General features: G+C 46.4%; 1 protein-coding gene across 1 annotated transcript; it reads right to left on the bottom strand.

Moving 5' to 3' along the window:
• Window positions 1–971: 971 nt before the first annotated feature.
• MACO1 (macoilin 1) lies at window positions 972–27604 on the bottom strand. Its single transcript, XM_021534960.3, has 11 exons — window positions 27310–27604; window positions 20537–20678; window positions 19601–19727; window positions 18296–18419; window positions 17741–17919; window positions 16810–17308; window positions 7620–7778; window positions 5751–5933; window positions 4889–5009; window positions 3054–3228; window positions 972–1716 (listed from the first exon to the last, which is right to left on the bottom strand). The coding sequence occupies exons 1-11, from the start codon at window positions 27387–27389 to the stop codon at window positions 1514–1516; spliced, it is 1992 nt and encodes a 663-aa protein (XP_021390635.1). The 5' UTR covers window positions 27390–27604; the 3' UTR covers window positions 972–1513.
• Between the last annotated feature and the right edge of the window lie 250 nt (window positions 27605–27854).

Raw genomic sequence — 27854 nt, forward strand, 5'->3', positions numbered from 1 at the left:
AGGAAATGATTATTCTTTGCAAACCCCACAGAAAAAAGAGGATGCAGCCAAAACCAAGGAGTGAACAAAAATCACAGCAAAAGGGGGGGACCTGAACACAAAAATCAGGGACAATATTCCATGTTCTGCACAGGATGGAAAAGCTCTGAGCAGCACCTCCGTGGTGACAAGGACACCACAGCAATGCACACCTGGCTAAAGCTGGCAGCCCAGGGGACTCAAAGGATGAAATTCGGGTTTTTCTACTGGCTTGAGCGTCCTACTCCTTCCTCGTTGTTGTTCCGTGAGGTAACGTGCCAATTAACACCATCATTTAAAAAAAAAAAAATTAATTATTTTCTTTTCAGAACTTCCAGAGCCCACTGCGTGTCTGTCAAATCCTAAAGCTGGGGCTGGATTTTCTCTTGGTTTCCCTCCCCTCCCAAACTCTGACCCACTGCAGGAGTTACCAGTGCAAAAAAAAAAAAAAAACCTTTCTGTGGGGGTTTTAAATTTTTTAAATTTCTGCAATTTGAAAACTCCTCAATCAAAACCCCAAACTCCTTGGCAGCAGGGCTGGAAGGCACCGAGGCAGAAGGGGAGATAAAGGGTAAAGGACAGCTGAATGAAATAAAAAACCCCAGCAGTGCAGCTTTTATTGGGCAGCTTTACAGGGTCTCGTGTACAGAACATTGCACAGTTCCACCTTCACCCTGCCAGGGCAGAAGCAGCCCAGAAGAACTCCTGGATTTGGGAAAAAAGAACCAGGGGATGGAGCCTGGCAGCCAAGCACCACGAGCAGCTCGCAGCAGGCTCTGTATGAGCTTTGAGACAGGAGCTGCATGATGGTGAAGGGGGGAAAAATAAGTTTAAACCATCAAGTTTCCTCTTGAAATGTCTTTTCCCAAGGCACTGTGAACAAGAGTGTTTAGCAATTCTCCGTGACTAAAAAACACCAATGGGGATATAAATATTTCACACAACAAGCACCATCACATCATCAGCTAGTCTTTATTCCTTCCCTTCAACAACGCCCCTGGAATTTGTTTGGTCCTTTGAGGGGGGAAAATCAAATTATCTTCTGCGACATCCACGTGTTTGTATTTAATACATCTATAAATCAAAGCTTTGTTGGGTTGTTTAACCCTTTCGCTGGGAAAACCGAAGGGTTTTCCTCACTGGGTGAATCTGCAAATCCAAATCGTTAAATAAAAAACTGAGGAGAAAGGGTTCAAAACCAAGCAAAGCCCCGTGGTTTTTTTTTTTTTTTTTTCAAGAGGAAACCATGCAAGAGTACATAAAAAGGCAAAAATTGGCTACTTGAAAACCAAGAATCGTTTTTAATGCGTTGGCCGAGGAAAACAAATCGAAGAGTTCTGTGAGGTTTTCTAAAAATTTACAAGAAAAACCGATGGGCAGCTCTAGTCAATGCTCTTTTCTCCTGCTGGAAACGACAACAAACACAGTCCCACACGAAACAATTTCATCTCGACTGCAGGAGAGCCCTGGGGGCTCGGGGAACCTTGGCATTCCCTCATTTCTTCAGGGGCTGGTAGACAGAGGCGTTGGGGTCGAGTCCAGAGGGGCTGGGCTCCACGAATTTGGAGGAATAGTGGGGGGACACGGGGCTCAGGGTGCTGGTGGCTGCAGTGTAGCTGATGCTGGGCATCACTGCCATCACCTCTGCGATCTTCTGCTTCAGCTCCTTGATCTCCTGGTCCTTCTGCAGGATCTGCCCTGCGAACAGCGAAGCACAGCAAGGCTCAGAACCTGCCCAAAAGCTTCCCTGCAAGCCCAGCCTGGCACCTGCACCACCAGGGGCTGTGCTGGGTTATCTCCATTTAACCCTGAATCACCATGGGGCTGTGCTGGGTTATCTCCATTTAACCCTGGCACCACCAGGGGCTGTGCTGGGTTATCTCCATTTAACCCTGAATCACCATGGGGCTGTGCTGGGTTATCTCCATTTAACCTGGCACCACCACAGAGCTGTGTTTGGTTATTTCCATTTAACCCTGAATCACCATGGGGCTGTGCTGGGTTATCTCCATTTAACCTGGCACCACCACAGAGCTGTGTTTGGTTATTTCCATTTAACCCTGGCACCACCAGGGGCTGTGCTGGGTTATTTCCATTTAACCCTGAATCACCACAGGGCTGTGTTTGATTATCTCGATTTAACCCTGCACCACCACAGAGCTGTGTTTGATTATTTCCATTTAACCCTGAATCACCACAGAGCTGTTTTTTGTTATCCCCACCACAGAGCTGTGTTTGGTTATCTCCACTCAGCACAGAACAAAACTCAACCCTCCCATGGTCATTTTGAATTATTTGGACTCACAGCTGCACCACCTCCAAAGATTAATTCTATCTCATCTCATTTTTCTGCCTTTTTGCCATCCCCCTTCTCCAAACTCCTCACAAAAGCCCAAGTATGTGCTCCTAAAAGCTGTAAATTTTCCAAACTGTCCCATTCCCACCTGAGCTTTCACACCACCACCACAGCAATTCCTGAAACCAGGTGATAAAAAACCCTCTGCTGAAACAAAACTAAACTATTGCTCCCTCTAATTAAATATTGCTGGCATCAAACAACCTTCTGCAGGGCAATTAAGCTGGTGTTAAATGCAGAGTTTTGAATGTTGCTCCATGGTTTGCACAGCTGCACAAAGCCTGGGCTGGGTTTTATGTTGGCTTTCTGCTCCCTCTGGTGGCATCACCACACTTCCCTCACCTGCTGAGAGCTAAATCAGCTTGGGTCCTCCCCAAATTTATGTTTTATTTACTTGGGGAGTAATAAAATGTTATTATTAGGATGACAGGACATCAGCTTAATAACAAGCTTAATTTAATTTATCTGTTTTAAAGAGAGTTTTTTAAAGACCTCCAGCTCCTTGTAATGGTTTATAAACATGCAGAAAATAATCAGGAATTAATTTAAACACCAATTTTAATGTTCATTATCAGTTGGATGGGCTGGGAAGGTGAGCTCAGATGGTTTCAGCTCCACACTGCCCCAGCTGGAAATGCCAAATTCTCCCTGAGAAATCCCAGGATTTCCCCCCAGGTACCTTGGGCAATCTCCAGTTGCCTTTTTGCATCTCCCAGGGCAGAGAAGAGGTCCAGCTTGATCCTGGTCTCTGCACTCAGGCTGTTCTCCAGGTGCTGGGTCTTGTCCTGCATGGCTGAGAGTGCTGACATCAGCACCTCCGTGTCCTTCTCGTTCTCCTTGTACTTCCTCAGCTCCTGCAGGGGAAACTGGGGCTGAGAAGGGCAGGAATGGCACCCTGGGGGCAGGAATGGCACCCTGGGGCAAAAAAAATATCACCCTGGGGGCAAAAAGTGGCATCCTGGGGGAAAAATGTCACCTTGGAGACAAAAAATGCCAGCCTAGCGGGGGGACAAATGCCACCTTGGGTGACTTCACACAGCAGACAGACCCAGGAGTCTTTCCCCTTCCCCACACTGGGCCTGGCATTAATTAAAATGCTGGTTAATTAAGGTTACCTGCAGTAAGCACCCTGCAAGTGATTAAAGCTGATTACAGCACTGTTTTCTCTGGGCTGTGACCCTCCACCCAAAACCCCTTTGCAAGGGGGTAGGAATATTTCCCTCAGGAAAAAGCTGGAATCCCAGAGCTGGGAATGTTGGAAAAGGCCTCTGGGAGCAGCAAATCCAACTCAAATTCATCCCCAAGTGCCACATCTGGACAGGTTTTTTTTTTGGACATTCCATCACTGGGCAGCCCCTTGCACAGCTTCACAAGAACATGGAAAAAGCTTTCCTAAAATCCAATCTAAATAGCTGATTAAAGGGATTGTTTGTATCTCACGTTAAAATCTCACTGTGCTGCAATGGCAGAAATTAAGGAAAGAGAAAAACAGGGAGAAATTATCCTGGCAACCTCTGGCTGGGGAAAAAAATACAAAAATATTCTACACCTTCAAATGGAGGGACAACAGTGCTAAGGGGAAAACAAAAAGCTTCTCTAACAGTTTGAAGATGCCCATAAAATTAAAAAGCTTAATTAGAGCTGGGTTTAATTATCTGAAAGCCATGCTCAAACACTCCAGGGATAAGCCACACTCGTTGTCAAGGGTTTGGTAAATCCAGGGACAACGAGGCTGCACCTGTGATTGGGAAACAAGTCCACAGCAGCACCAGGTGGGTTTTGAAAGGCATTAAAAATCCATTTTCATGCAGATTGTCAGTCTGAGCACATCTTTAGGACAGGAATAAGGGCACACATTTGAGCTCTTTAGCTGTGACAAACCCAACCCTGTTTGCTGCAGATCTGCCACGAAGTATTTTCAATATTCAGGCACTTCCACAAAAAACAAAAACAAACAAAACCAAACCAGCCTGGCCAGTGCTCCAGACTGCCCTGAATCAGCAACCTTTAGAGGAATTTATGATTTATTAAAATGAGACTGGCCACAGGCTCCTTGCATGAGCAGAAAAATGCTATCGAGGGGATTCTACTCTCAGCCCACACAGACCAGTGGGTCTGGGGGAAAAAAAATCCCCTTTTAACCAACAGAATGGTGTGGAAGGAGCTCTGGAGCCATGGAATGGTGTGGATGGAGCTCATGGAATGCTATGGGGATGCAGCTCTGGAACCATGGAATGGTGTGGATGGAGATCTGGGAATGCTGTGGATGGAACCATGGAATGCTGTGCATGGAGCTCTGGGAATGCTGTGCACGGAGCTCTGGAGCCAGGGAATGGTCTGGATGGAACCATGGAATGCTGTGCACGGAGCTCTGGCCCTGCTCCTGCCCTCACCCCGCCCAGCCTGGGGCAGGACGTGCAGGAGCTGCACCCCCCGGGCACTGCTCTGAGGCAGATGCAGGAATCTGGGAGCTCTCCCTGCATCTGCCCCGAGCCCCTGGAGCTGTGGCATTACCTGAACTTTGATTTCCAGCTCTCTGATCTGATCCTCTTTCAGTTTGATGTCCAGGGTGAGCTTCTTGCACTCCGTCTCCAGCTCGCGGATGCGATTCCGCAAGGTCTCGGTGCACTCCCCTCTGCAGGGGGACAGGAGGTGAGACAACAGCAGGGGAGACAACAGGAGGTGAGACAACAGGAGGTGAGACAACAGCAGGGGAGACAACAACACCCACCTAACTGCCCCTCCCCAGCTGCTTGCAGCAGCACAAATTAAAATAAAAGCTGAAGCATGACAAGAAGAAGCCAGTTTTGGTCTCCTCAGCACAGCGCTTCCCCTCACAGCAATGCAGGTGTTACACCTCAGGTACTGGGAGATTTGGAATATTGATGAAATATCCAATATTCCAACTGATGAGAGATTCATTCCTTTCTGGGGAGGGCAGAAATGCAGGAATATATCTTTTCAGACATTTGGAGCCCTGCAGGTTGAGGTGAGCCCAGGTTGTGCTGCTGTGGGGCTGCAGAACCCCGCTGTGCTGAGCACTGGGAGCCACTGCCCCAGCAGGAAAATTCCAGAATTATGGCCATATAATGTCCCAAATCCTTGATTCCCACGTGGAAGGAGATGCTGCTTTGAGCAGGACACAGAACACCCTCCAGGAACAGCAGGTAACTCAGAGCACACTCATCCTTTACACCTGTAAATGTCACGTGGAAGGGATTGGCACCTCCCAGCCCTGCCTTGTTTTAACACAAATGAGCCTCTCAATGCAAATAAAGCTGGTTTGTTTTTTTTTTTTAAATAAAAGATTTTTTTAAAATAAAAGATCAAGCCCAGGCTCCTCCTTCCCAGCCCAAAGCTCCCAAGGGCAGAGCACCTGGTAGCAGCAGCAAAGGCCACAGCTCGTGCAGCAGTTGCTTCTTCCAACTTCTTCCTTTTCTTCTCTTCCATTAATTGTTTTTCTACAAAGGTTCGTGCCTCCTGCTCTGCCTTTAGCTTCTTCTCCAGCTGGCTGATCATTTGTTTGTCTTTTTGTTTCATCTGTACAGCGTTGTGCAATCTGCAGGGGGACAGGAGAGATCTTAAAATCTGCCTGGATTTGCCTCCCATTTTAGGATTATTTAACACAAAAATCCCCCTTTACAGCCCCCAGGGCAGTGGCACCCATTTGTTATAAATGACAATACAGTTGGCTTTGGCATTTATATATTTGCATTTACCAGTTATTATCAATCACAAAGATTTGAATATAGCCCAGTTTGTAATCCCTTTAACTGCTTTTCAATATAGTATAATCTCTCAGCTAAAGTTTCCTTTATACCCTTCTAAAGTTTTGAGGCTGCTTTGCCTTCCTCCTAATCCCATCTCACAGGAAGAAATGAGGAAATAACTCCAGAGGGTACAGGGGCATTTGGCCAACATTGGCCCCACCATGTAAACTGGAGAGAAATCTCCAATTGGCCAACCAAAACCACGACACAAAATGGGTTTTTCTGCCTGCTTTGAACTGAAACTGCCACAGTTATATATGTATATATAAAATATATATTTATCCCTTATTAAACTTTTAGAAATGGAGAAGAGTAAGCCTTGTTTCTGTCTTAGGCTGCAAGATGTGGCTGGGGTGTGAATTCTATTCCTATCTGTTCTTTAGACAGTTTTCTTCATCTCTCCCACAGCCAATCCTCCCTCCAGGAGACATCTCCTTTTAATGGCCCATTAATTATTAATTATCTTATGTTAATGGACCATTAATTATTAATTATCTCCTGTTCATGGGCCAGTGAGTGTCACTGCATGGCTGAGAAAATTCCATCATCCCATGGGGAGATGCTCCAGGGGGAGGAGACAAGCATTCCTACCTGGGTACAATCTGAGATTTTGGGATACCAGAGCAACCTGTTCCCACTGCATTCCCAAAGGAGCAGCTTCCTTCCCCACTGCATTCCCAGCTTTCTTCCCACTGCATTCCCAAAGGAGCAGCTTCCTTTCCACTGCATTCCCAAGGAGCAGCTTTCTCCCCCCTGCATTCCCAAGGAGCAGCTTTCTCCCCCCTGCATTCCCAAGGAGCAGCTTTCTTCCCCCTGCATTCCCAGAGGAGCAGCTTCCTTCCCCTGCATTCCCAGAGGAGCAGCTTTCTCCCCCTGCATTCCCAGAGGAGCAGCTTCCTTCCCCCTGCATTCCCAGAGGAGCAGCTTCCTTCCCCCTGCATTCCCAGAGGAGCAGCTTTCTTCCCCCTGCATTCCCAGAGGAGCAGCTTCCTTCCCCCTGCATCCCCAGAGGAGCAGCTTCCTTCCCCCTGCATTCCCAGAGGAGCAGCTTCCTTCCCCACTGCATTCCCAGCTTTTTTCCCCCTGCATTCCCAGGGGAGCAGCTTCCTTCCCCCTGCATTCCCAGAGGAGCAGCTTCCTTCCCCCTGCATTCCCAGAGGAGCAGCTTCCTTCCCCCTGCATTCCCAAGGAGCCCAGGCCCATCTCCCCCAGCCCTGGAGCTCCAAGGAAAACTCCCCCCTTGTGCAGATCCTGCTCCAGCAGAAGCACAGCTGGCACTGCAGGAGGGCTGAGCCCCCCTGGGATGGGGCTGAGCCACCCCCTGACCCACAGGCTGCCACCCGCGCTGGCAGTGCCGCTGTGCATTCCCGTTTTTATAGGATTTCCATCCCTGCCCGGGAGCCCCTCGGCTCACACAGGGCGGTCCCGCAGCGGGGAGGGGACCCCGGGGTGCCAGCCCAGGGGGTGCCACCTACTTGTTCTGCAGCAGCTCGTTCTCCTGGCGCAGCTGGCCCGTCTCGGCGCGCGCGCCGCGCTCGGCGGAGCTCAGCGAGCTCAGCTGCCCGCGCAGCTCCTGCTCCACCTGCCTGCTGGCCTGCAGGTCGGCCTTCAGCTTCTTGATGTCCTGCTCCAGCCTGCGGGCACAAAGCACAGCGCCGCGTTGGCCGGGCACCAGGCACCGGGTACGGGTACCGGGTATGGGCACCAGCACCAGGCACGGGCACCGGGTATGGGTACCAGGCACCGGGTACGGGCACCAGCACCAGGCACGGGCACTGGGTATGGGTACCAGGCACTGGGCACGGGCACCGGCACCAGGCACTGGCACCGGGTATGGGTACCAGGCACCGGGTACGGGCACCAGCACCGGGTACGGGCACCGGGTATGGGTACCAGGCACCAGGCACGGGCATGGGCACCGGGCACGGGCACCGGGTATGGGTACCAGGCACCGGCTACGGGCACCAGCACCGGGTACGGGCACCGGGTATGGGTACCAGGCACCGGGTACGGGCATCAGGCACGGGCATGGGCACGGGTACCGGGCGTGCCGGGTGCTTTGGTGGGGCTCTGCTTCCTCTGCCAGAGCGCCACCGGGCAGCTTCTGCACGGCTCATTGATGTTAGATGATATGTTTATATAATGTATTAGATATGCTTGTGTGACATAAAATATCATGTAAGCATATGTAATATAATGTTTTCTATCATATAAGAATATACAATATAAAATATTATATATGTGTATATGATATAAAATATTATAGCATGTAAGCATATATAATATTTTCTATCATATAAGCATATACAATATAAAATAGTATATTATATATGTGTATATGATATAAAATATTATATAATATTTTATATCATGTAAGCATATGTAATATATTTTCTATCATATAAGCATATACAATATAAAATATATATGTGTATATGATATAAAATATTATATCATATAAGCCTATATAATATTTTCTGTCCTATAAGCATATATATTTTCTATCATGTAAGCATATAAAATATTTTCTATCATATAAACATATATAACATAATATTCTCTATAATATAAACATATATAATATTTTCTGTCATATAAGCATATATAATATTTTCTGTAATATATATAATATAATATATTCTACCATATAAGCATATATAATATAATCTTTTCTATCATATAAACATACATTATATATTTTTATATATATATAGTAAATGCAGGCAAACCCAATGGGAAGAAATGACAATGTCTGACTCAATTCAGAAGGCTGAATGATTTCTTTATTATAACTATGCTAAAATACATTAATATACTATATAAAAAGAAGATACTAAAACTACAAACTACTTTCTCTAACACAACTCGTGCCCCTCTCTGAGTCCAGCCCCAGGTAGGTTGGATTGGCCACCAGGCTCAAACAATCCTCACCAGAATCCAACCAAGCATCACCCCAGGTAAACAATTCTCCAAACACATTCCACATGGGAAAAACAAAGAGAAAATAATTTTTATTTCTGCTCTTTGTTTTCTCTCTGTGCACCTCTATGAAAAATCCTGAAAGGGAGAGAAATGTGCTTGCCATATATATATATTATATATTATATATTCTAATATATATTTATTTATTATATGTACTATATAACACATTATATTTAAATAATATAAAGCTATAATAGATGGGTATTCTCTGTTCAGTCAGAGAGAAAGGAGAGTTTCTAACCAGGCTAGAGCCTGGGAAAGAGTTGCAAAGGAATGGAAATAATTCTCCATCTCTCTTCTGCTCACATTGTTTATAGATATGTTCTGCCACCGTGTGTCACTCGCTGCACACCAATGGTGTGGGATGTTTTTACTTTGAGATGTTTTTACTTTGAGAACAATGAATCAGCCTGCAGGATGCTCTCTATAAAAGAATGAAGTATTTGAAATAAAGTTAGTTAGTGTTCACATCATCTAGCCTTCTGAACTGTTCTTTCATTCCCGTCCTGCCTCAACTGTGACACACAATATATAAATATATTATATATAAATATATCTTAGACCATAGCATAATATTAAAATAGGCATTTAACATCTCACAGTCTCTTTTCCACATAACTAACTCAGAAGAGTGCACAATAATGAGATGATTCCCTACAATTGTGGGCTATCTTACCTGAAAGGTAACAGGGACAAAAAGCAGAACACCTAGAGGAAGAATTTATTGACTCTTCGTTATCAGGGAGTGTAAAAACAACAGGATGGAGTGTAAAAAACAACAAGAAGACATAAAATATATTGCTCTAATGACCAGTCAAAGGTTAAAACCAAGCAAGGAAATCCCTGAAACATCTCCACTCACAAGAATTTTTGCATAATGTATAAAACTCATGAATATGTATGTGCCCCTGGAATGGAACAGTATATATAGAATATTGTTTTACCCTAACAGTGATTTTTCTGGCCCATCACCAAAAGCACCCCAGAGTTGGGTATTTGTCCCTTATTAAACTTTTAAAAATCCTGAAGAGTGCACTTTGTTTTGGACACAATTCCAAAGGACACTCCCAGCTTCCTGCCTGCTCAGGCACAAAACCAGCAGAACAAACCTCAAACCTTCATCCTCCAAACATCCAACCCTCACCATCCTCCAACTGTGTCCTGGCTAAAAAATCAGCTTTTCTGTAGCTCCACCTAGAGCCACTCACACCTCGAGCCTCCCACAGGAATTCACCGTCGAGTGCTGCAAGAAATCCTCTGGAATTACATTTCCCTCGAGTCTGAGAAGCTCCAAAGCAGGACAGAGCCACACAGAGCCAGGTTCCATTCTGGCCACAAAGGCTGAGTTTGATTTGCTAGCCAGAGATGAGCTGTGAATTGTGTATAGCTCATTTATATTATATAAATATATAATACTTTTTATTTTTTATATATATATATATATATATGTATATATTATAATATATAATATAATATATCTATTATATATATAATACATAATATCTATTATAGTCTATCTATTATATTATATATATAATACATTATAATATATCTATTATAGTCCATTATATATATTATATATATATATGTATAATATCAACGTATTGGTATTTTCTTGCAGCACATGATGTGCATGCCGAGCAAGAGGATGTGTTAAGTCATCCCCAGCTCAGGAGTCAGTAAATTTAGTTTTAATTGCTCTCGAACAGAGACCATCTGCTCTCTACACTTGAAATTGTAGCTTTGGAAAGTTCTTGAAGATTCATGTAATCTTTTTAATTAAAATATTGTTGAATAAAAACACACGTTTCGGAGGAGAGGCACTCAGCTCACTTTGATATTCCCCCCACAAATCAGGTTATTGATTCTTAGAATAAAAGCACATCACAGGTGAATAATCAACATTTTTAAACCCTGTTACACATTTATTGAAAGCAAACACACCCAAGCCATTCTCACACGATCCTCCTTTGCTCTGCCAGCTATTGATCTGAGAGTTTTTACAAGTCCATAAAGAAGATGAAGGTGCTTTTATTTCCAAGCTTCCACTCTGAATTAGTGGCAGCAGGACGTTAAGACAAGCACAAAAACCAGAAAGAGCTGCCCCTGGTGACACTCAGCAGTGCAGATGAATGGCTGCAGCTTTCTGGCTTCTTAATGAAACCTTTTTGGGCTTCAGGGCAGGGAAAAATCAGCCAGAAAGGCACAGAGAGATGAGCAGGGAGAGCACCCTGTGCCCCTGAGTGCAGAGGGGAGGTGTGGGGTCAGCAAGGCTCTGAAAATCCAGGGAAGTGGGTCTGGAACAGCTCAAACAGCCCAGGGAGGAGAGAGGGGCAAGGAGGAGCAGCCCCAGAGGGGGCTGGAACACCTCAGAGCACTCCATCTCACCCCTCCTGCCCCTCCAGCACCATGGAAGTGCCCTCCTGGGAAAATAAATTCCCACAGTACTCCAAAAACAGCCAAGAGCACCCTCAAACGGGAAAGAAAAAAATCAGCTTACAGGCAAATAGTAAAAATAGGCACCTCAAAGGGAAGCACACAAATCACTTCAACGCCTGGTGCTCTGCTGAGGGAAAGGATTTGCAAACCCCACCAAATATTCCAACCTCAGCCCCCAAATGGGAACAGCAGCAGCTGGCTTTAGGTGAGTGGGGCCACCCTGTGCAGTGCTAAATGATGGACAGGGCAAAGAAATCAGAGTTTCACTTCATCTGCCAAAAAAGCAGCAGCGCGGTGTTTGAGAGAGAGCAAATGTTTTAATTAAGCTGTAGCACCACTACCAGACTGGGCTGTGCAAACAGCTGATTGGTTTTAATCCAGGTTTCCATAAATAGGTGGGAAAATGCTGTTTCAATAGAGGAATGCACCCAAATCCCACTTGACACTGACCCAGAAATAATTTCACCATCCATGGCTCCAGCGAAGCGATAACTGAAGGTAAGAGCTGTAAATAGCTTTACCTGTAGCTCAGACTCTAACAAACAGATACCCCAGGATTTATTTTGGGTATTGAGTATTCCAGGAAAAGGAGCCCTGAGCAGATAAAGCCTGAAGAGCTCCGAGGTGCTGGCACAGGACTGAGGCCACAGGCACAGCTCTCCCTGCTGTGTATGGGACTGGTGGGATGGGGCAACACCCACCAGACATCACCCCACGGAAAATTCCTCTCTGGCCAGTCAATGCCACAAAAAAAAACACTGGAAACTGCTGGATCAGTGGGCTTGTTTGGAATGAGGTTTTACAGTAAGATTTTAGCAGGTTTTAATTTCCCCTTTTTCATTACACTGAAGGATTTGCTGCAGCTTTAAACAGCAGAGCAGAGAATATCTGTTTTCTGCCAATTACAGAGAAAGTGCAGGCTCCTTTCTCCCTAAAACGAGAGGAAGATCACAATCCATCACCATGCAAAGAATTCCTGGGTGGCTTCTCTCCCAGAGCCGCCCCAATTAGGCAGACACAAGTTCATTAAGAAGGAGAAAACAAGAAGGGAGTTACCCCTCAGACCCACAGGTGCTCCCTGCACTGTCACAGAGGTCACCTCTCCCACAAGAACATTAACACCACTCCAAAACAAAAGCACATCAGGGTAAACCAAAACAAAGGCATAAAAAATCCTCAATTCTGGCATCAAAAAAAGCAGGACAGGGGAGCAGGGCAGGCCTCCCCCCTCTGGAACAGCCTGCATTGCTGCTACAATGATAAATGACCCCTAAACCAGCATTATTGTTATTTTTGCACTGATTTCATTTGCTGCTTAAGTCACTTATTTCCTTATTATTGGAGAATGTTATTTACAGAGGAGGGGGAGCAAAAGCCGGGTTCTGGAAGATGTTTTTCCCTGCTGCTGCACACAGCAGCACTCACTCTGACACAGAAGTGCTTTTAAATGAGGCTTTAGTTGCAGATTATGTTGTGCTGTTTATACAAGCGAGGTCAATTCCTTCCGTTTGTCATTGCTAACTGCAGATTTACCCATTTCCTCTGCTGAGCACCACCTCCTGCCGTTCCTGGTGAGGAGAATTAATCAGGGATCACCTCGGAGAGGGAGCATTTTCCAAATGCCTCGGGGGAGATTGGTGGATGAACCTCAAGACAACTCAATTCAGCTTTAATACTCCCCAGCATTGACATCTGGGTGCTCAGTTTACTCCATCCCATAATCACCTGGCAACTGCACTCAAATGAAACACGGCTTATATAAAAATGCTCATTTTAAAGTACCCACAAGGCTCTGAGATGCTCTCCAAAAGCCCCAGGTCTGCCTGGCACAGCAGCCCTGTAGTGAAGCTGTTCCTTCTGTGCCCCTGCTGGGGCTGACAGCTCTGCCTCCACTCCCCAAAATCCAGGAGCCCCCAAAATCCAGGAGCCTCCTTTCCCTGCTGGGGCTGACAGCTCTCCCTGCACTCCCCAAAATCCAGGAATTCCCAGAAATCCAGGAGCCTCCTTTCCCTGCTGGAGCTGCTCCCAGCAGCTGCCATTTCCAAACCCTGCCCTGTTCCTAAGCTCTCTGCTGCCTTGGGAAGGGGCTGCAGGAGGGATTGGCTCCCACACTCCTCATTTACATTCCCAATCCTGATTTTCTGTTCCGTGCTCGCCTTCCTGGGGCAGGAGACCTTGGCCATCACCCCCCTGCAGCTGACACAGGAAACCTGCTGCTGCTTTAATGCCACTCCAGGCAGGGGGGTGAGCAAGAGGCACCAGCCCCTCTCTGCCCATCAGTGATGTCACCAAATTGCACAATATTAGCACCAAATGGCCACAAATGCCCATTCAAACCTCCCAGTCTGTCTCTGCAGGTAACACCATTTTAGGAAAGTGGAATAAGTTGTGGCAGAGCAGCTTTTGCTTCACCAAAGAATTTTCCCAGCCCAACTGCCAGATGATGTCCTCGTTATCTGTGGCAATAATTAGTACATGAGACAGCTTGTTCATCACCTCGTGTGCCAAAGGCAGGACCTCTGTGGATACAGCCAGTTCTGCCAAGCTGCACTGCCAGGTTTTTTTGTGTGCTTTTAGTGCAGGGATTTTTAAGGGTGCTGAAAGGCAGAGGCAGGTCATGGGTTTTGCAGTGTAATGTGCAATAAACAACAAAAAAATAATTCTGCAGCAATTACAGCTTGGACTTGTTCCATACGTTGAGGCTGTAAATCTGTTTCACCTCAGAAATGACAGTGAAATGTAGAAGAAATGAATCTGCTGTGCACCTCCTGACAAACAACAAAGTCAGCAAAGGGACACCAGGCTGATCCCAAATGGATCCAGAGCTGGGAGAGAAGCACTCAGATCACAGAGGTTCAGTGATGAAGGGCTTGACAAGTTCCAGCAGAGTCCAGCACCCTCAGGAGATGTCTCAGAAAACCCCAGAGGTCCCTGAGCTGCTGGGACTCCTCAGCTCTGGCCAGCAAGAATGGAACAATCCCCAGGGATGGGCATCAGGAAATTCCTCTCCACAAAACCAAACACTCAGGCCCTGACATTCCACCAGGCAGAGCAACAAGAAAAGCTTAGCTTCAAATAAGAGCATGTATAAAATATATAAACCTCAACTAGCAGGATAGATTCCAGACAGATCACATCAAATATTTTAAAGTTAACAACACTGTAAAAATCCTGGTCTCCAAAACCCCCAGATCTTGACTGTCTCCAGCCCTGCTAATCCCAAGTCCAAGCAGCAGCAGGAATATTTCACATTTGCTCCTGGTTACTCAGCTCAGGGCCATCATCTGTGGACACAAAAGGAAAGCAGCTCGGGTCTGCCATCCTGCTGAGAGGCTGCTGGACACCCAGCTAGAAAAAGCAGCTTTATTTGGAAGCTGAGCAGATCTGAGCTGAGTCTGAACAAATGCAGGACTTCACTCGGCCCTTTTCAGGCTCCAGCAGCAATGCAGACTGAAAGTTTAATAACAGGAATGAGTAACACTCCTGAAGTGGAAAAAATGATGAACAGATGCCTGGAACTCCAGGGACGGGATAATTGACAAGGTTAAAATAAAAAAGCACCATGAATTTTTAAATTTAAGTGCATCCATCCCATCCAATTTGTCAGGTGAGTTTCTGCTCCCACTGCTGTGGGACTTACACAGCCAGGCTGAGCAGAAAGAGGATTTCATGAATGACTCCAGGCAGCAGCTGGAGCAGGATGCTGGGGTTTCATGCTCCTGGGCTGCCTGCACAGGGACATCAGGGACCAGAAACAGCTCCAGGGATTTGTGGCACAAGTCCACACCCCAAAACCACTAGTCTGAAGGAGTTCCATTCCCTCTCAGGGCAGAATAAGGCCCTTTCAGAGTACACCTGTGTTCTGTGTCCTTCCCCAGCGAGTTCCAGGAGCTGGAATTCCCTCAGGACACCATCTGTTTTGTTGCAGACTCGTTTCTGTGGTCCCTGTTCTGTGACCACCTGCTCTAAGCTCCCCCATAAGGATTTCAAGAGGAAATGGAAGCTTTAAACACAGCAGGTTTAACTCTGAGTCCCTGTCCCAGGCACACAATCCTCAGGCTGGCAGCTCATCCCTTCCCTCTGCTCAAGGCTTAGGAATGTTTGGAACTGCAGCAAACTGAGCTGACCCTTCTGTCCCTCAAGGAGGGAGCAAACAAAGCTGATGGAGAGTGCAGAGCTGCCAGCTGAGCAGGGAACCCCCAGCCAGCCCATCAGACCTGTCACACATCAGCCCCACTGGCTGCTCTCTGGTTTGCCTCACACAGCCTCTCGACAGACATTAGGTATCAATTAGCCCGGCTGTTTAATTGGCAGGGGTATGTCAGTCAGGCTAGAGGGGAAAATAATATTTCCATTGAAGTAACTGTGTTCCCACAGCACAAATCCTCGGAGATAAAAGCCCAATTATCAAAAGTACCTGCAGGGAAAACAAGCTTGATGTGCCAATTGAGCTGGCCAACACCGATCTGGTGGAGTAAGGAATAAGAGATGAGCCAGGTGGAAAATGCAGGAGAAGGGCAGAACTGTGGAACAGTTTTTGTTCCACACATCTCTCCACGCAGAGTCACAGCACACAACACCACCATCAGTGCCAGGGTGAACCACTGCACCTCACAGAGCCAGCTCCCTCTGAACTTCCCAGGAGCAGAGGCAAAGCTGGGACGTTTCCATGCTGACAGATCCCCAGGGCTGTGCCTGCACGGGGCTGTGAGCAGAGCTGAACTCAGCTCCACACCAGCCCTGCCTCCACGCTTGGAATTGGAGATTAAAGCAAAAGCCAAGCACTTGACAGGAAAAACAAAACCAAACCACCTGTTCTGGCACCAGCAAACCCCAGTGAACTCCCTGGAGAGGCAGAGGTCGCTCCACAGAAGAGCTGCCAAGGACAGATGAGCTGATTTTCTCACGTTTTCCTCCTGCCTTCCACCAGAGTATTTCTGGTGCCTCACAACAGAGCTGTGAGCTAGGGGAGCAGCAGATCCTGAGCCAGAAATGAAGCAACCTGCTCCAGGCTGCATAGCAAACAAAAACCAGGAACACAGCTCCACACATCTCCTGGAGATCTCATCCCACCACTGCACAATTCTGCCTTCTCTAGGTGGTCATAAGTGACATTTTTCCATGTGATCATAAATGACATTTTCCCATGTGATCATAAATGACACTTTCCTAATAAAAAGCAAATGAAGCCCCTGAGTCCTGGTGGACCAAGAGAGGATGAGACAAGGCTCAGGCCCAACTTACCTTACCAGTGCATCTGGTTTGCTTAGCTGGTTATTAGGAATACAGTTTTCCATTAAGTCCTTATGTGTGCTCGGGCTCTTGCTGGCACATTTCTGTTTTTTCTCATTTTTAGAGGATGAGGAGGGGATGCTCCCGTTGGTTGCACTGTGGCTGCGGGGTGAGGAGTTCACAACCCCACTGACATTTTTGTAGTTTTTGGACGAGGCAGTGCATGAGTCCTCTTTCAAGAGGTTTTCTGTACTTCCTACAAGATCATTATTTAATCTTTTACTATTGATATGGTTTTCCATATATTCAATTTCTTGTATTTTAGAGTCTACAGGTTGCAAAATATTGTTGTTTATTCCAAGGTTGTGTTTCTTTGCATCTTTGTCCTTTTCTTTCCCTTTTTCTCGATACTCCAGCTCTGGCAACGTTGCAGAGATTTTTTTATTGGCTGGAATTCCTCCATTGTGCTGCAGGAGTATTGAGGAATCCATATCAGATAATCCTTTGGCTGCTGCAACACCAAAGTGAAAAAAAACCAACTTAGTTCATTAAATCCATCAATACCATGCCACAGAAAGAAAAATCATTATGGACACATCCATCATTCCTGCAGGAAACAATCAGTATTGGAAATTCTCTAGAAAAGAGAATCCAAAGTCACCTATTTTAAGGCTTTTTGCCTCATTCTAGGCAGGAAAGAGGGATTTAATAATAAATACCAGAGCTTCACACAACGCTGACTGACCAGATTGATGCAGCTGCTAATGAAGAACTGGGCAGAGGGGCCACAATTCCCTTTTCTTGCCATATTAACCCCTCCAAACTGATTTCATTTCTGAGCTCACCACACTCCCACCAAAGCAGGCCAGGCTGGAGCAGCACACCAGGGCTTTGTTTCCCTTGGAACAGCAGAGAACAGAGCACACATGAGGGAATCACTTGCCTTCCTCTGCCTCCCTCTCTTGCCTTTGCAGCATCTGCTGCTCTGGGGGCAGTGCCTGCTGCAGGAGCTGCATGTAGAACTCGTTCTCCTTCTGCACCTCCTTCTGCTTCCTCAAACGCATCTTGTAGCTGACGTAACTTTTAAAGCCAAAGCCCAAAGTCACAACAGGGTAGCCAATGCTAAGGTGAAAAAAAAAAAAAAGCAATATTATGAATCAAACTGCAGCCATGATAGCAAATTAATCAAGTACAGACAATTCATATACACATATTTGTATATATGCGTGAAAACTTCCATAGGAACTGATTTATAAAGTGGTTTTTGCTGTTGCACAGGAGCTTTCAAGAAATGCTTGGAATATCCACACTGCAAATTCCTCCCAGCACAGAAAGGTGGCACTGGGTCCTTGTTTACACACATTTCTCATGGAGCATTTCGTGGCAGAAATGTGGGGGAAAACTGAACAGCCAAGGCCTGAACCCAAACAAAAAGCCCCGATTATTCATTTTCCTGGTGAAATAAAGGTTAACAGGAAAAGAACAGAGAAGCACTCACCAGTGTGCTGCAAATGGACGACAAAGGTCCACATGGAAGTTTTTTAAATCTTTAAATCTGATGGCTGCTTCAATATAAACAAAAAGTATCCACAGTGATACTGTTGGTAAGCACACACCTCTTTCTGTGGAGGGAAGAGAAACAGAGGCACCTCAGGGACAGAGTAAAGGCAGCAAGGATTTGAAAGTTATTTTTAAAACATTTCAGGAGTCTGAGGAAACAAACCTTAAAGATTTTTATAAAAAAAGAAAGAAAAAGTAAGTTCTCATCAACTTTGATGAGCACTGAAAATGAGTAATTCCTCAAGTTGCCATGAATTAAAATATTAAATCAGCTCAACAGCTACAGCTAAAACTGGCCCTTCAGGTTCTTCCTTCTAAGCATCAACCCTGAACAACTTCAGATAAGGTTTTAACATATTAATACAGCTCCAAAAATAGCCCCAGATCCTGCAGGTATTTGAAATTGGGCAGCAAGTGGCTCACAGCACCTGCCATCAGCTCCCACACTGCTGTTATTAGCATAATATAAATTGTCACAGAGCTGAGGGAGGGATGATCCACAGCACCCTGCAAACCCCTGGCATCAAGGCTAGCACAAAATGTTCCACAAATCCCAAGAATCTGGGGAGTGAAAAGTTGCCCCTAAAAAAAAAAATTAATTAAATTTGATTCCTAAAATGTTTTGATTGATGGAAGGAACTAAACCACCTCCCCCAGCTCCACTGCTTCGTCCAGACCCAGGGATTTGTGAGAACAAACTCGGGGAGAAAAGGGCAGCAGAGGGGGACAAGAATTCTCCATGGAAGCCTCAAACTGTCAGGGCAGCCTCGGGTATCACCAGCTCAGAAACTGCACCCAGCTGACCCAAAGCTTTGCTAAAGCAGAGTTAAACTCACTGAAATAACTGGTATTTGAACATTATTAACTGAATTATCAGCACACCAACTGAGTGTGGAAGAACAGAGCACTGTCACAAACTTGTCCTGTGTGCTCTGCAATTGCTGAATCACTGCGGGAGAGTTTTAAAGGCAGGAATTTAATTTTTATTTAACTGCTCTGGAATTCCTGTTTATTCCCCTCTAGTTCCTGCTTACTGGAGATGCACCCCAAGTGCAAAACAAAAAAACCAAACCAAAATTTTTAACTCTAAAATAACTACATTAAGTGAGGCACCAGCAGAAGGGGTTTTGTTCCTAAAAGATATGAGATACACACGGAGTCCTGGAAATTATCAATAAAGAAGAGTTGGAAAAAAAGAAATTATAAATGAGTCAGGAAGTTGTAAATAAAGAATAAAGCCCACCTGTGTGCCACACATACTGTACCCACACATAGGTGCTGGCAGCAAAGAACAGCCACTGGATTGGGATGAAGAGCAGACAGATGATGTTGGAGGTGAATGCTACACACACAAAAAATACTGAGAAGGCCTGAAAGAAAGGAGGGAGGGGGATAAAGAAGAGGCCTTGGTTATTCCAAGCCAAATATAGTTTTTCATATATATTAAAATATGTATAATACATTTTATATAAAATATTTATTAGTTATAATTTTATCACACAGCAATATTTCTAATATTAAATATTTAAGTTAAATATATTTAACATATAAAATGTTTTATGTATAAATATGTAAATATTAAAATACGTATAATACATTTTATATAAAATATTTATTAGTTATAATTTTATCACACAGCAATATTTGTAATATTAAATATTTAAGTGAAATATATTTAACATATTAAAATATGTTTTCTATATAAATATATAAATATTTTATATGGCTATATATATTTATAAATTTTTTAAAATATAGTCATCTATATAGCCCAAATATAGATAGGTCTGTGTGTATATATACACACACACAGATATATTTCATATATTTATATTTAATATATTTATATATAATACAGTTACAATATAATATATATTTAATATATTTATATATAGTTATATGTATATTTTTTAATATATAAAAATATTTAAAAGTCTATATAACAAGGTTTTTTTTAAATAATACAGAAAGCCTTGCCTGTTTACACACACACAAGGTTACATATAATTCTGATTAATTCAAACCCAGCGCAGGCATTTTAAACAGTATTTCTCTGTGGTGAAATCTGGGTGAATCTTTATTTCACCGTGGGTATCCCACCCAGCAGAGAGGGGAGGCTGGCAGTGCCCCTGGCAGCTGGCACGGTGGCATTGCCCGGGAAGGCTCCGTGCCCACTCACCAAGCCCTGGTATCGGAAGGAATCGTAAACGCTCCTGATGAAGAGCCAGAAGGGCCACAGGTACTCAAACCTGAACTCCAGCACAAAATCTGCCAGCAGCACCAGGGCCCACACCACCAGGAACTTCAGGTACAGGAAGGTGCTGGGGGGAGAGAAAAAGGACATTTCAGGTCAGCATTTCCAACAGGGAAACTCCCTTTTCTTTTTAAAATTAAAATATTCAGAATTAAAACTATGGACAACTGTAATACATAGAAGGAAATGACAGCCAAAATAATTTTGTAAAATAAATTTAGGTTTGTTTTATTATTATTATTATTCCATTACAGCAGGCCTGGCCTAATGAAGCTAACACTGAACTACATTTATTTTTCCCAATAAACAGCAGGGTCACTGCTCATCAGCACCCATCTCCCTTTGCATTGTCACACACTCAAGTCCTGCCACAGGTAACTTCTCCCAGCTGGAATCTTCCTTTTCCAGTCCTCTCCTCCAGGAATTTTGGTGTTGCCCCTCCTCAGCAGGCTGCAGATGTTCCCTCATTTAACACGGACTGCAACACCAATAAACTGAGATGTATTTTAACCCTACAGCAATTTCAAGTGTTTTGATACTGAGTTATGAGTGTTGGATTTCTATGAAGGCAAATGGATCCCTTAAAAACAAACAAAAGCCCAGAAAAATGGAAGCACACAAGGCCTGAGACCAGCCTAACTTCTATTTTTAATTATTCCTGAGCCACATTCCCATGTTCTGAGTCCTGCATTTTGAACCACTGATGATCATTCTTGGCAACAGAGCCTAAAAACATTGTGAGCTCATACCCAAGTAACACTTGAGGCATCAGCCCAATCCATTTTTCCAAAAAACAAGCAAAACCCATTTTTTCCCCAAAGCCACCACCCCAGATCTGTCACTCCAGCTCCCCAATACCTTGCTGCACTCTATTGGGTTACAACAACAACAAAAAAAAGGGTTAAAAATACTTTTTTCTCATTTAAATCAAATGCAAATTTTCCTTTTAGTAACTTGTTTTCCCTCCTCTGGCACCCTGGCAGCACAGCCAGCAGAACTTTGCCCTGGAATGTTTGGTGGGAGGTGCCAAGGGTTTGCACCCAGTGCCAGGCAGGGTCGAGCTCCTGCCCTGCTCGGGGCTTTTTTAGGAACTTCTCCAGAGCTCTGGGGAAGAGCCAAAACACCAAATTTCCAGGGAAGGAGCTGGGTACCAGCAGAGACTTGGAAATGAGTGAACTCGTGCAATTCTCAGCCAGGTTCAGGCGCAGAGCACGGGGCTGGGAAAATATTTGGATTTCTGGGGAGCCAGAGTGAGTGGCATGTGCCTGAGAGTGCCCTTCCCAACAGAACGGGCTGGGAAAAAATAAATCCAAAGGCTCCAGGAAGCACTGCAGAGGAATGGAAACAAAACTCATGGCACATACTGGGAAAAGTTAAGGAAGAGCTGTTTGCAGTTCTGAGGGACCCAGCCCCAGGCACAAATTACTGCTTGAGAAAAATGAAACTACAGTGACAAAACCCTCACACCCAACAAAATATCCCACACCAAAACCCCTTAAATGGTCACACTGTCCTGGTGTCCATGCTTCCACAGGCTGCCTTTCCCTGTTTATTTACAGTGTAGATCCTCACCAGAAATCTGTTAAAAGCAGCTGCATTCAGAGAATATTTGACATTAAAGGTGACATTTGGGTCCAGACTCTGCAATTGCACCTGTGCAACTCCTCAGATCTGAGAAATCCTATAAAATCATGCCAGCCAGGAATTCCTTGCTCAGCTTGGCTGTGTTGTGGAGACTTTTCCTGGGTTACTCCCACGGCTATTGTTTATTTTGCTGCCACTGGAAGCCAGGAGGAGACCCCATTTTTCCCAGCAAATGAGGGCTGTCAGGACTAATGCTGCTCAGCCATGAAGTGCCACTCCAAGTGAAAGCATTTCTGAACAAGAGTTCTGTAACACAGCCATTAAAGTGATTTCTGATATTAAATTCATATCAATCCAAGGGCCCCGCTGACACTTAGCACCTTCTAAAGTGGGATTGGAACAATGCAACACTTGTAAGGAGGTTTTGCCAACAGTATTAAAGAGCCTATTTCTCATTGTCTGGAGGGCTCCAAAGCCATTCAGAATTCCAGGAGTTCAGGAAAGTTTCAAAGCCTCAATCCTTGTGTTGGCCCCAGCAGGGAAGGAGCCCAAATCTCAGCTCCTGCTACCCCTGAGGTGCTGCACAGCCAGGTTTGTGTCCAGGTGAGCCCCCAGCTCACAGCTGAAACACATCCCCAGCAATTAAATCCCTTGGAAAACCTGTTTATTGCACAGGCTCAAAGATATCCCACGACACCAACTGGAATTCTGAGGTGGATCCTCACAGGGAAGATTCCTACAGATAAATACCTGAAATCTGGGTTATCCAATTTCCTGACACATGTCAAAAAATCTGCCCTGGGTGAGCTGGCAGAGGTTTAAGCATGAACCAGCATATGGCATCCAATCCTGGAGGGTGATAAAGGAGAAGGGAAGGATGGACACATCCATGAGAGGAGCAGGGCACAGGGCAGGGAGGAGCAGTGATTACAGAGCTGCAATTTCTCTGAAAGGTCAATTGATGGCTAATGTACACTGAATAGAAAGATTTATTCATAACCCTGCAGTGCCTGTGCTCCCCCTATGAATCTGCAAATAAATTATTTTCCCCCTTATTCTTCCTCCCCCTGCAAGTGCCAGATGCCATTTCCTTTTTTTTTTCCCTCCTTTTTTTTTTTTTCCCTCTCTTGTTCTTTGTTCTCCTTTTACTGCCCCGCAGAAACAGATCCTCTGCCGGCTGTAAGGTAAAAACACTGCCAAAAACCCCTAGAAAAAGACCCAATTCTGCACCCCAAACCCAAACTGGGGGTGGATGAAGCCTTAATTCTATCCCACTATTATCAGCAAGGCCCAAAGGCTGGAAAGGCAATCCTGGCATGTTCCATTTGGCAGCCTGACTCATCCAAGACAATGGAGTGGGAGGCATCCCGAGGCTGGCACAGGTGAGTTTTAAAAAGGTGAATTTGAGCATTTGGGTGAAACCCCTCACCTCAGGGTCACCCAGCAGCCACAACACCAGGGATGCTGAGTAGAGATTAGCAAATGTTAAATCTTTATCTGATAAACACATAAAGAGATATCTAAGATTATTATTAGTGAGCAGAAGAAGGGGAACACGACGAGTTTGAAAGGCAGACAACATGGCACTGACCATGTGAAACCCTGCCAGCTACAGGTTTGAAAAGGAAAAGAAATGTAAAGAACCCCAGGATGGCAGCCCAGGCAGGGGCAGACAATCAGCACCCAGCGCTGTGGGGCTGGCACAGGAGGCACTGCCAGCTCTGGGAATTCAGCTGCAAACCCCAAAATCCACAGGAGCCCCTTCAGCTGCAGGGAGTGAGAGCCAGGGCAGAGGGGCTGGCATTCCCTGTGCCACCAGGCCTGGCACAGCAGAGCACATGAAATGCAGCATAAATGACACTGGAGCCCTGCACTGAAGTTCAAGTCATAAAAGGCAGCTCTGCTGCTTTGTTCCAGACCCCCAGGGGCAGCTCCAGCAAAAAATGCTTTGCCCTCTATAGGGAGCTGGTAAAAAAAAGTGCCAGAATAAATTAGCAGGAGGAATCATTACGGATTTTCAAGAAAAGCCTAAAAAAGGCCACATTCTTGGAGGTAGTGCTGATGTTTTCCTTCCAGTTCATTTGGCTGTCAAAAATCCAGTCCCTGGAACTCATCCCTGTGAGGATTTGGGTGGCAGAGGGAAGCAGGAGTATCTATGGAGTCGTGGCACCCAGGAATCCTGTCCTGTGCCACCAGGGCCACTTGGAGATGACACAGCCTCCCCTGCCAGGCACCCACTTGGCTGCCAGCCCACGGAGTGCCAGGGATAAAGGGCAATTTTCATCCCCAGCTAAAAAAACTCCTGCCTCTGAAGGAACATGGAGTATTTCAGGACTATTGTCAGGGAATCCATGAGACAGCATCCATCAGCTGATGTGACAGCACGAGTTAAAGCAGCGTGGAATTCATCTTGAAACTTCCCCAGCCAGGAAAGTGGGACCGAGCAGAGCCAAGACAAGCAATATCAGCAATGCAGCTGAAGGATTTCAGCCAGATCTGAACCAGATCAAAGATGAGGCCTGGGAAGACTCAGGAACAAGCAGGAACAAATAAACTTTAATTGCTTAACTGATGACAAGCTGCAATGAATACTTTTAATTAACAGTTAAGGGCTTAATGCATGCACACTGCCAAAGGTAGGAGATGTTAAATCACTTTAGCATTTTTAAACTGTTGCCATTGTTTTACACGGGAGAAGGCAAAATTTGGAATATAAGCTGTGGAAATATGAGATCCTCCAAATCCTGCCAAGAGTGTGGTGGGTTTGGAGATCTGTTGAATGCAGTTATTTTAAATTATAATAGAGTTCTTTCCTTAAAATTCCTGCAATACTTCTAAAGAGCATAAGTCACTACAAAAATCAGCATTCAGAGAGATAGATAATCCACATCTTTCAGTGCAGTGCAGGATTTTATATTTCTAACTCTTCTGTTTTTCTATCGCTTCTTCTAATCTGCTTCAGTTTCACACGTGCAATGAACGCTGCCAGCAGAGCTTCCCTGCAGGACAATTCCTTCCGTGCTCCACCTGCTCCAAAACTCCTCATTTTCCCAGCCCTCGCCCACCCCACGTGTCTCAGGGACAGCTCTGCCTTGCTCACACTGCCAGGCTGGACAGAAGAATTAATTTCAGATCAGGCTTAATTTAAAAAGCAAACAAAACAAAGAATTAAGTATCCCAATCCTACTGTTTGCTCAGCCTGGCTGCTCTGCCCATAAACCCAGGATGCTTCCTCCTGATAACTGCATTTACTGGGTCTGTGTAAGCTGATGGGGACAATTAAGATAAACCGAATAAATAACTGCAGTAATTGCAAGAATTTAGACAGCTGTAGTTCTGTGAGAAGCTACCTGTATGTGATCACTGAATTATGGAGTGAAGAGAGAAAAAAAAGAGAAAGAGCCCAAATCCATGTAGAAGAACCTCCCTCTGCTTAGATTTCCAAGGGGAAAAACCTTCCCACTATTTCCCTTTCTTTTCTGTGGGACAACACTCTGAAAACATTGTTTCTGTTTAGCAAAATGCCACGTGAAACAAAGACTAAAAATCCCATTCCTGAGCCAAAGCATCCCAGGAGAAGCAAAGGCAGAGGTGAGACTCCTCAGAGACTCCAGCAGCTCTTCCTGCTGCACACACTCAGAGTTTTCCCTGACGTCCCCTCCTTCTCTCACCCCACCTTCCCTGCCAGCCACCTCAAAAGCAAAGCATCTGCAATGACTTAAAATCCAGTTATAAGCAATTCTTTATATATTTGAATTATTCTTCACATTGAATAATAATTTCTACACAAGGGATGTTTTTCTTTACCGTTCCAGGCAGGGTTTTCCCAAAACCTGGAAGTCTAAAGCAAGAAGCTCTCCACTGTCACAGATTCACTACAAGTGGGGTAAGCAGCACACTGGGACAATTTTATAACTGTCACAGCTCCCCAGCAGCTGCTTCCCTCATGCAAAGTTCACATCTGAATTGTATGAGCTTGCTCAGGTTTCCAGGCACTGCATTCATCAACCCCACTGAACTAGAAACAGAAATGGGACAGCAGCACATTTACTACAGCTCTCGCAAGCTTCAGAGCCTCTCCTGACCCAAACTCCTGCTCCAAACTCCTGCTGACTGAGAAACGCACAGCCGCACCAAACCTGCCACACTCGGGAGAGCAGGGCTGAAACAGCTCTGCACAGCCTCACAACGTGGGACACAACTCAGCCTTCTGCCTGGGAGCACCTGGAAAACAATCCTGATCCCGGGACGGGCACATCCCAGAGCTGTTCACTCCCTCACTGCCCGGCTCAGAGCTGAGGGCACCTGGAAAACACATCCCAATCCCAGGACGGGCACATCAGGGCACATCCCAGCGCTGTTCATTCCTTCACTGCCCGGCTCAGGGCTGAGCCCAGCTCCTGGAAAACACATCCTGATCCCGGGACAGGCAATCCCAGGCACATCCCAGCGCTGTTCATTCCCTCACTGCCCGGCTCAGGGCTGAGCCCAGCTCCTGGAAAACACATCCTGATCCCGGGATGGGCACATCCCAGCGCTGTTCATTCCTTCACTGCCCGGCTCAGGGCTGAGCCCAGCTCCTGGAAAACACATCCTGATCCCAGGACGGGCACATCCCAGCGCTGTTCGCTCCCTCCCTGCCCACTCAGGGCTGCCGTGTCCCAGCACACCAGACCATCCCCCCTGCTCCGGGAATTCCCCATCAGCCTCCAGCCGCCCAGCCTCTCACGGCTTCCCCAGCATCCAAAACACCTCCGGCAGAACCCCAGCCGGCAGCCCAGCCAGCACCCCGGCACCGCTGTGACCGGGAAACCCTCCCCGGGGTGACCCCGCCAGCTCGGAGCTCGGGCACCGAGACCCCGCCGGGAAACCTCCCCAGGGCGAGCCTCGGAGCTCGGGCACCGCCGGGGTGACGCCGGGGGAAGGCCCCGGCGCCGTGCGCGCAGCCCGGGCCGGCTCCGGCCGCTCGCAGCCGGCAGCACCTCGGCCAGCAGCACCCCCGGCCCCGCGGAGCCCCGGGGCGGGGCAGCGCCTGAGGGGCGCCGGGGCGCCATGACGGTGACAGGGCCCGGGGGGCGGCCGCGAACCGCGCGCTGCCGGCGGCCGCTCGGTACCTGCCGTAGATGCCCTCGGTGATGCGGTTCCGCTTGAGCGGCCGCCGCAGTTTGCTGCAGTCCGCGCTCCGCCGCTTCATCCCGCCGGCCCGCCGGCCCGGCCCGGCCCGCCCCGCTCACGGCAGCACCATCCGCCCCCGCGGGGGGTTCCCGAGCGCGGGGAATTTTTTGGGGGGGTTATTTTTGGTTTTTTCCCGGTTTTTGCTTTTTTTTTTTTCCCCGGGAAACAAAGAAATAAAAATAATTCCTGGTCCGTCCCTCCCCGCCGCGTCCCCCCGCGCAGCCGCCGCGCAGGGCCCCGCCTCCCCGGCCGGCACCAATCAAACGGTTGATCCCACCTGAGTGACAGCATGGACGACCAATCGGCAACGGGGGAAGGCAGACAGACGGTAGAACGGACCAATCGCAGTGCAAGAAAGTTGAGCCCACCTCGTGCCGTCGCGTGGCACGCCCTCCGCTATGAGTGACAGCCCTATAACCCAATCAGAGGGGATGATTTGTGATTGATGGTCTGCCAACCAATCAAAATGCAGATTTTGGTCTCC

Source organism: Lonchura striata, chromosome 26 (assembly GCF_046129695.1).
Source record: "Lonchura striata isolate bLonStr1 chromosome 26, bLonStr1.mat, whole genome shotgun sequence".
NCBI classification, from domain to species: Eukaryota; Metazoa; Chordata; class Aves; order Passeriformes; family Estrildidae; genus Lonchura; species Lonchura striata.

What these genes read in the sequence shown, in the direction of transcription:
- MACO1 (XM_021534960.3), bottom strand. Translation starts at nt 27,389, where the DNA reads ATGAAGCGGCGGAGCGCGGACTGCAGCAAACTGCGGCGGCCGCTCAAG. An exon ending in ACCGAGGGCATCTACGGCAG is followed by an intron (nt 20,679 to 27,309) that starts GTACCGAGCGGC and finishes CTCTCCCCCCAG; the next exon opens with CACCTTCCTGTACCTGAAGT. An exon ending in GCAACTGGAGATTGCCCAAG is followed by an intron (nt 1,717 to 3,053) that starts GTACCTGGGGGG and finishes CGCTGTTCGCAG; the next exon opens with GGCAGATCCTGCAGAAGGAC.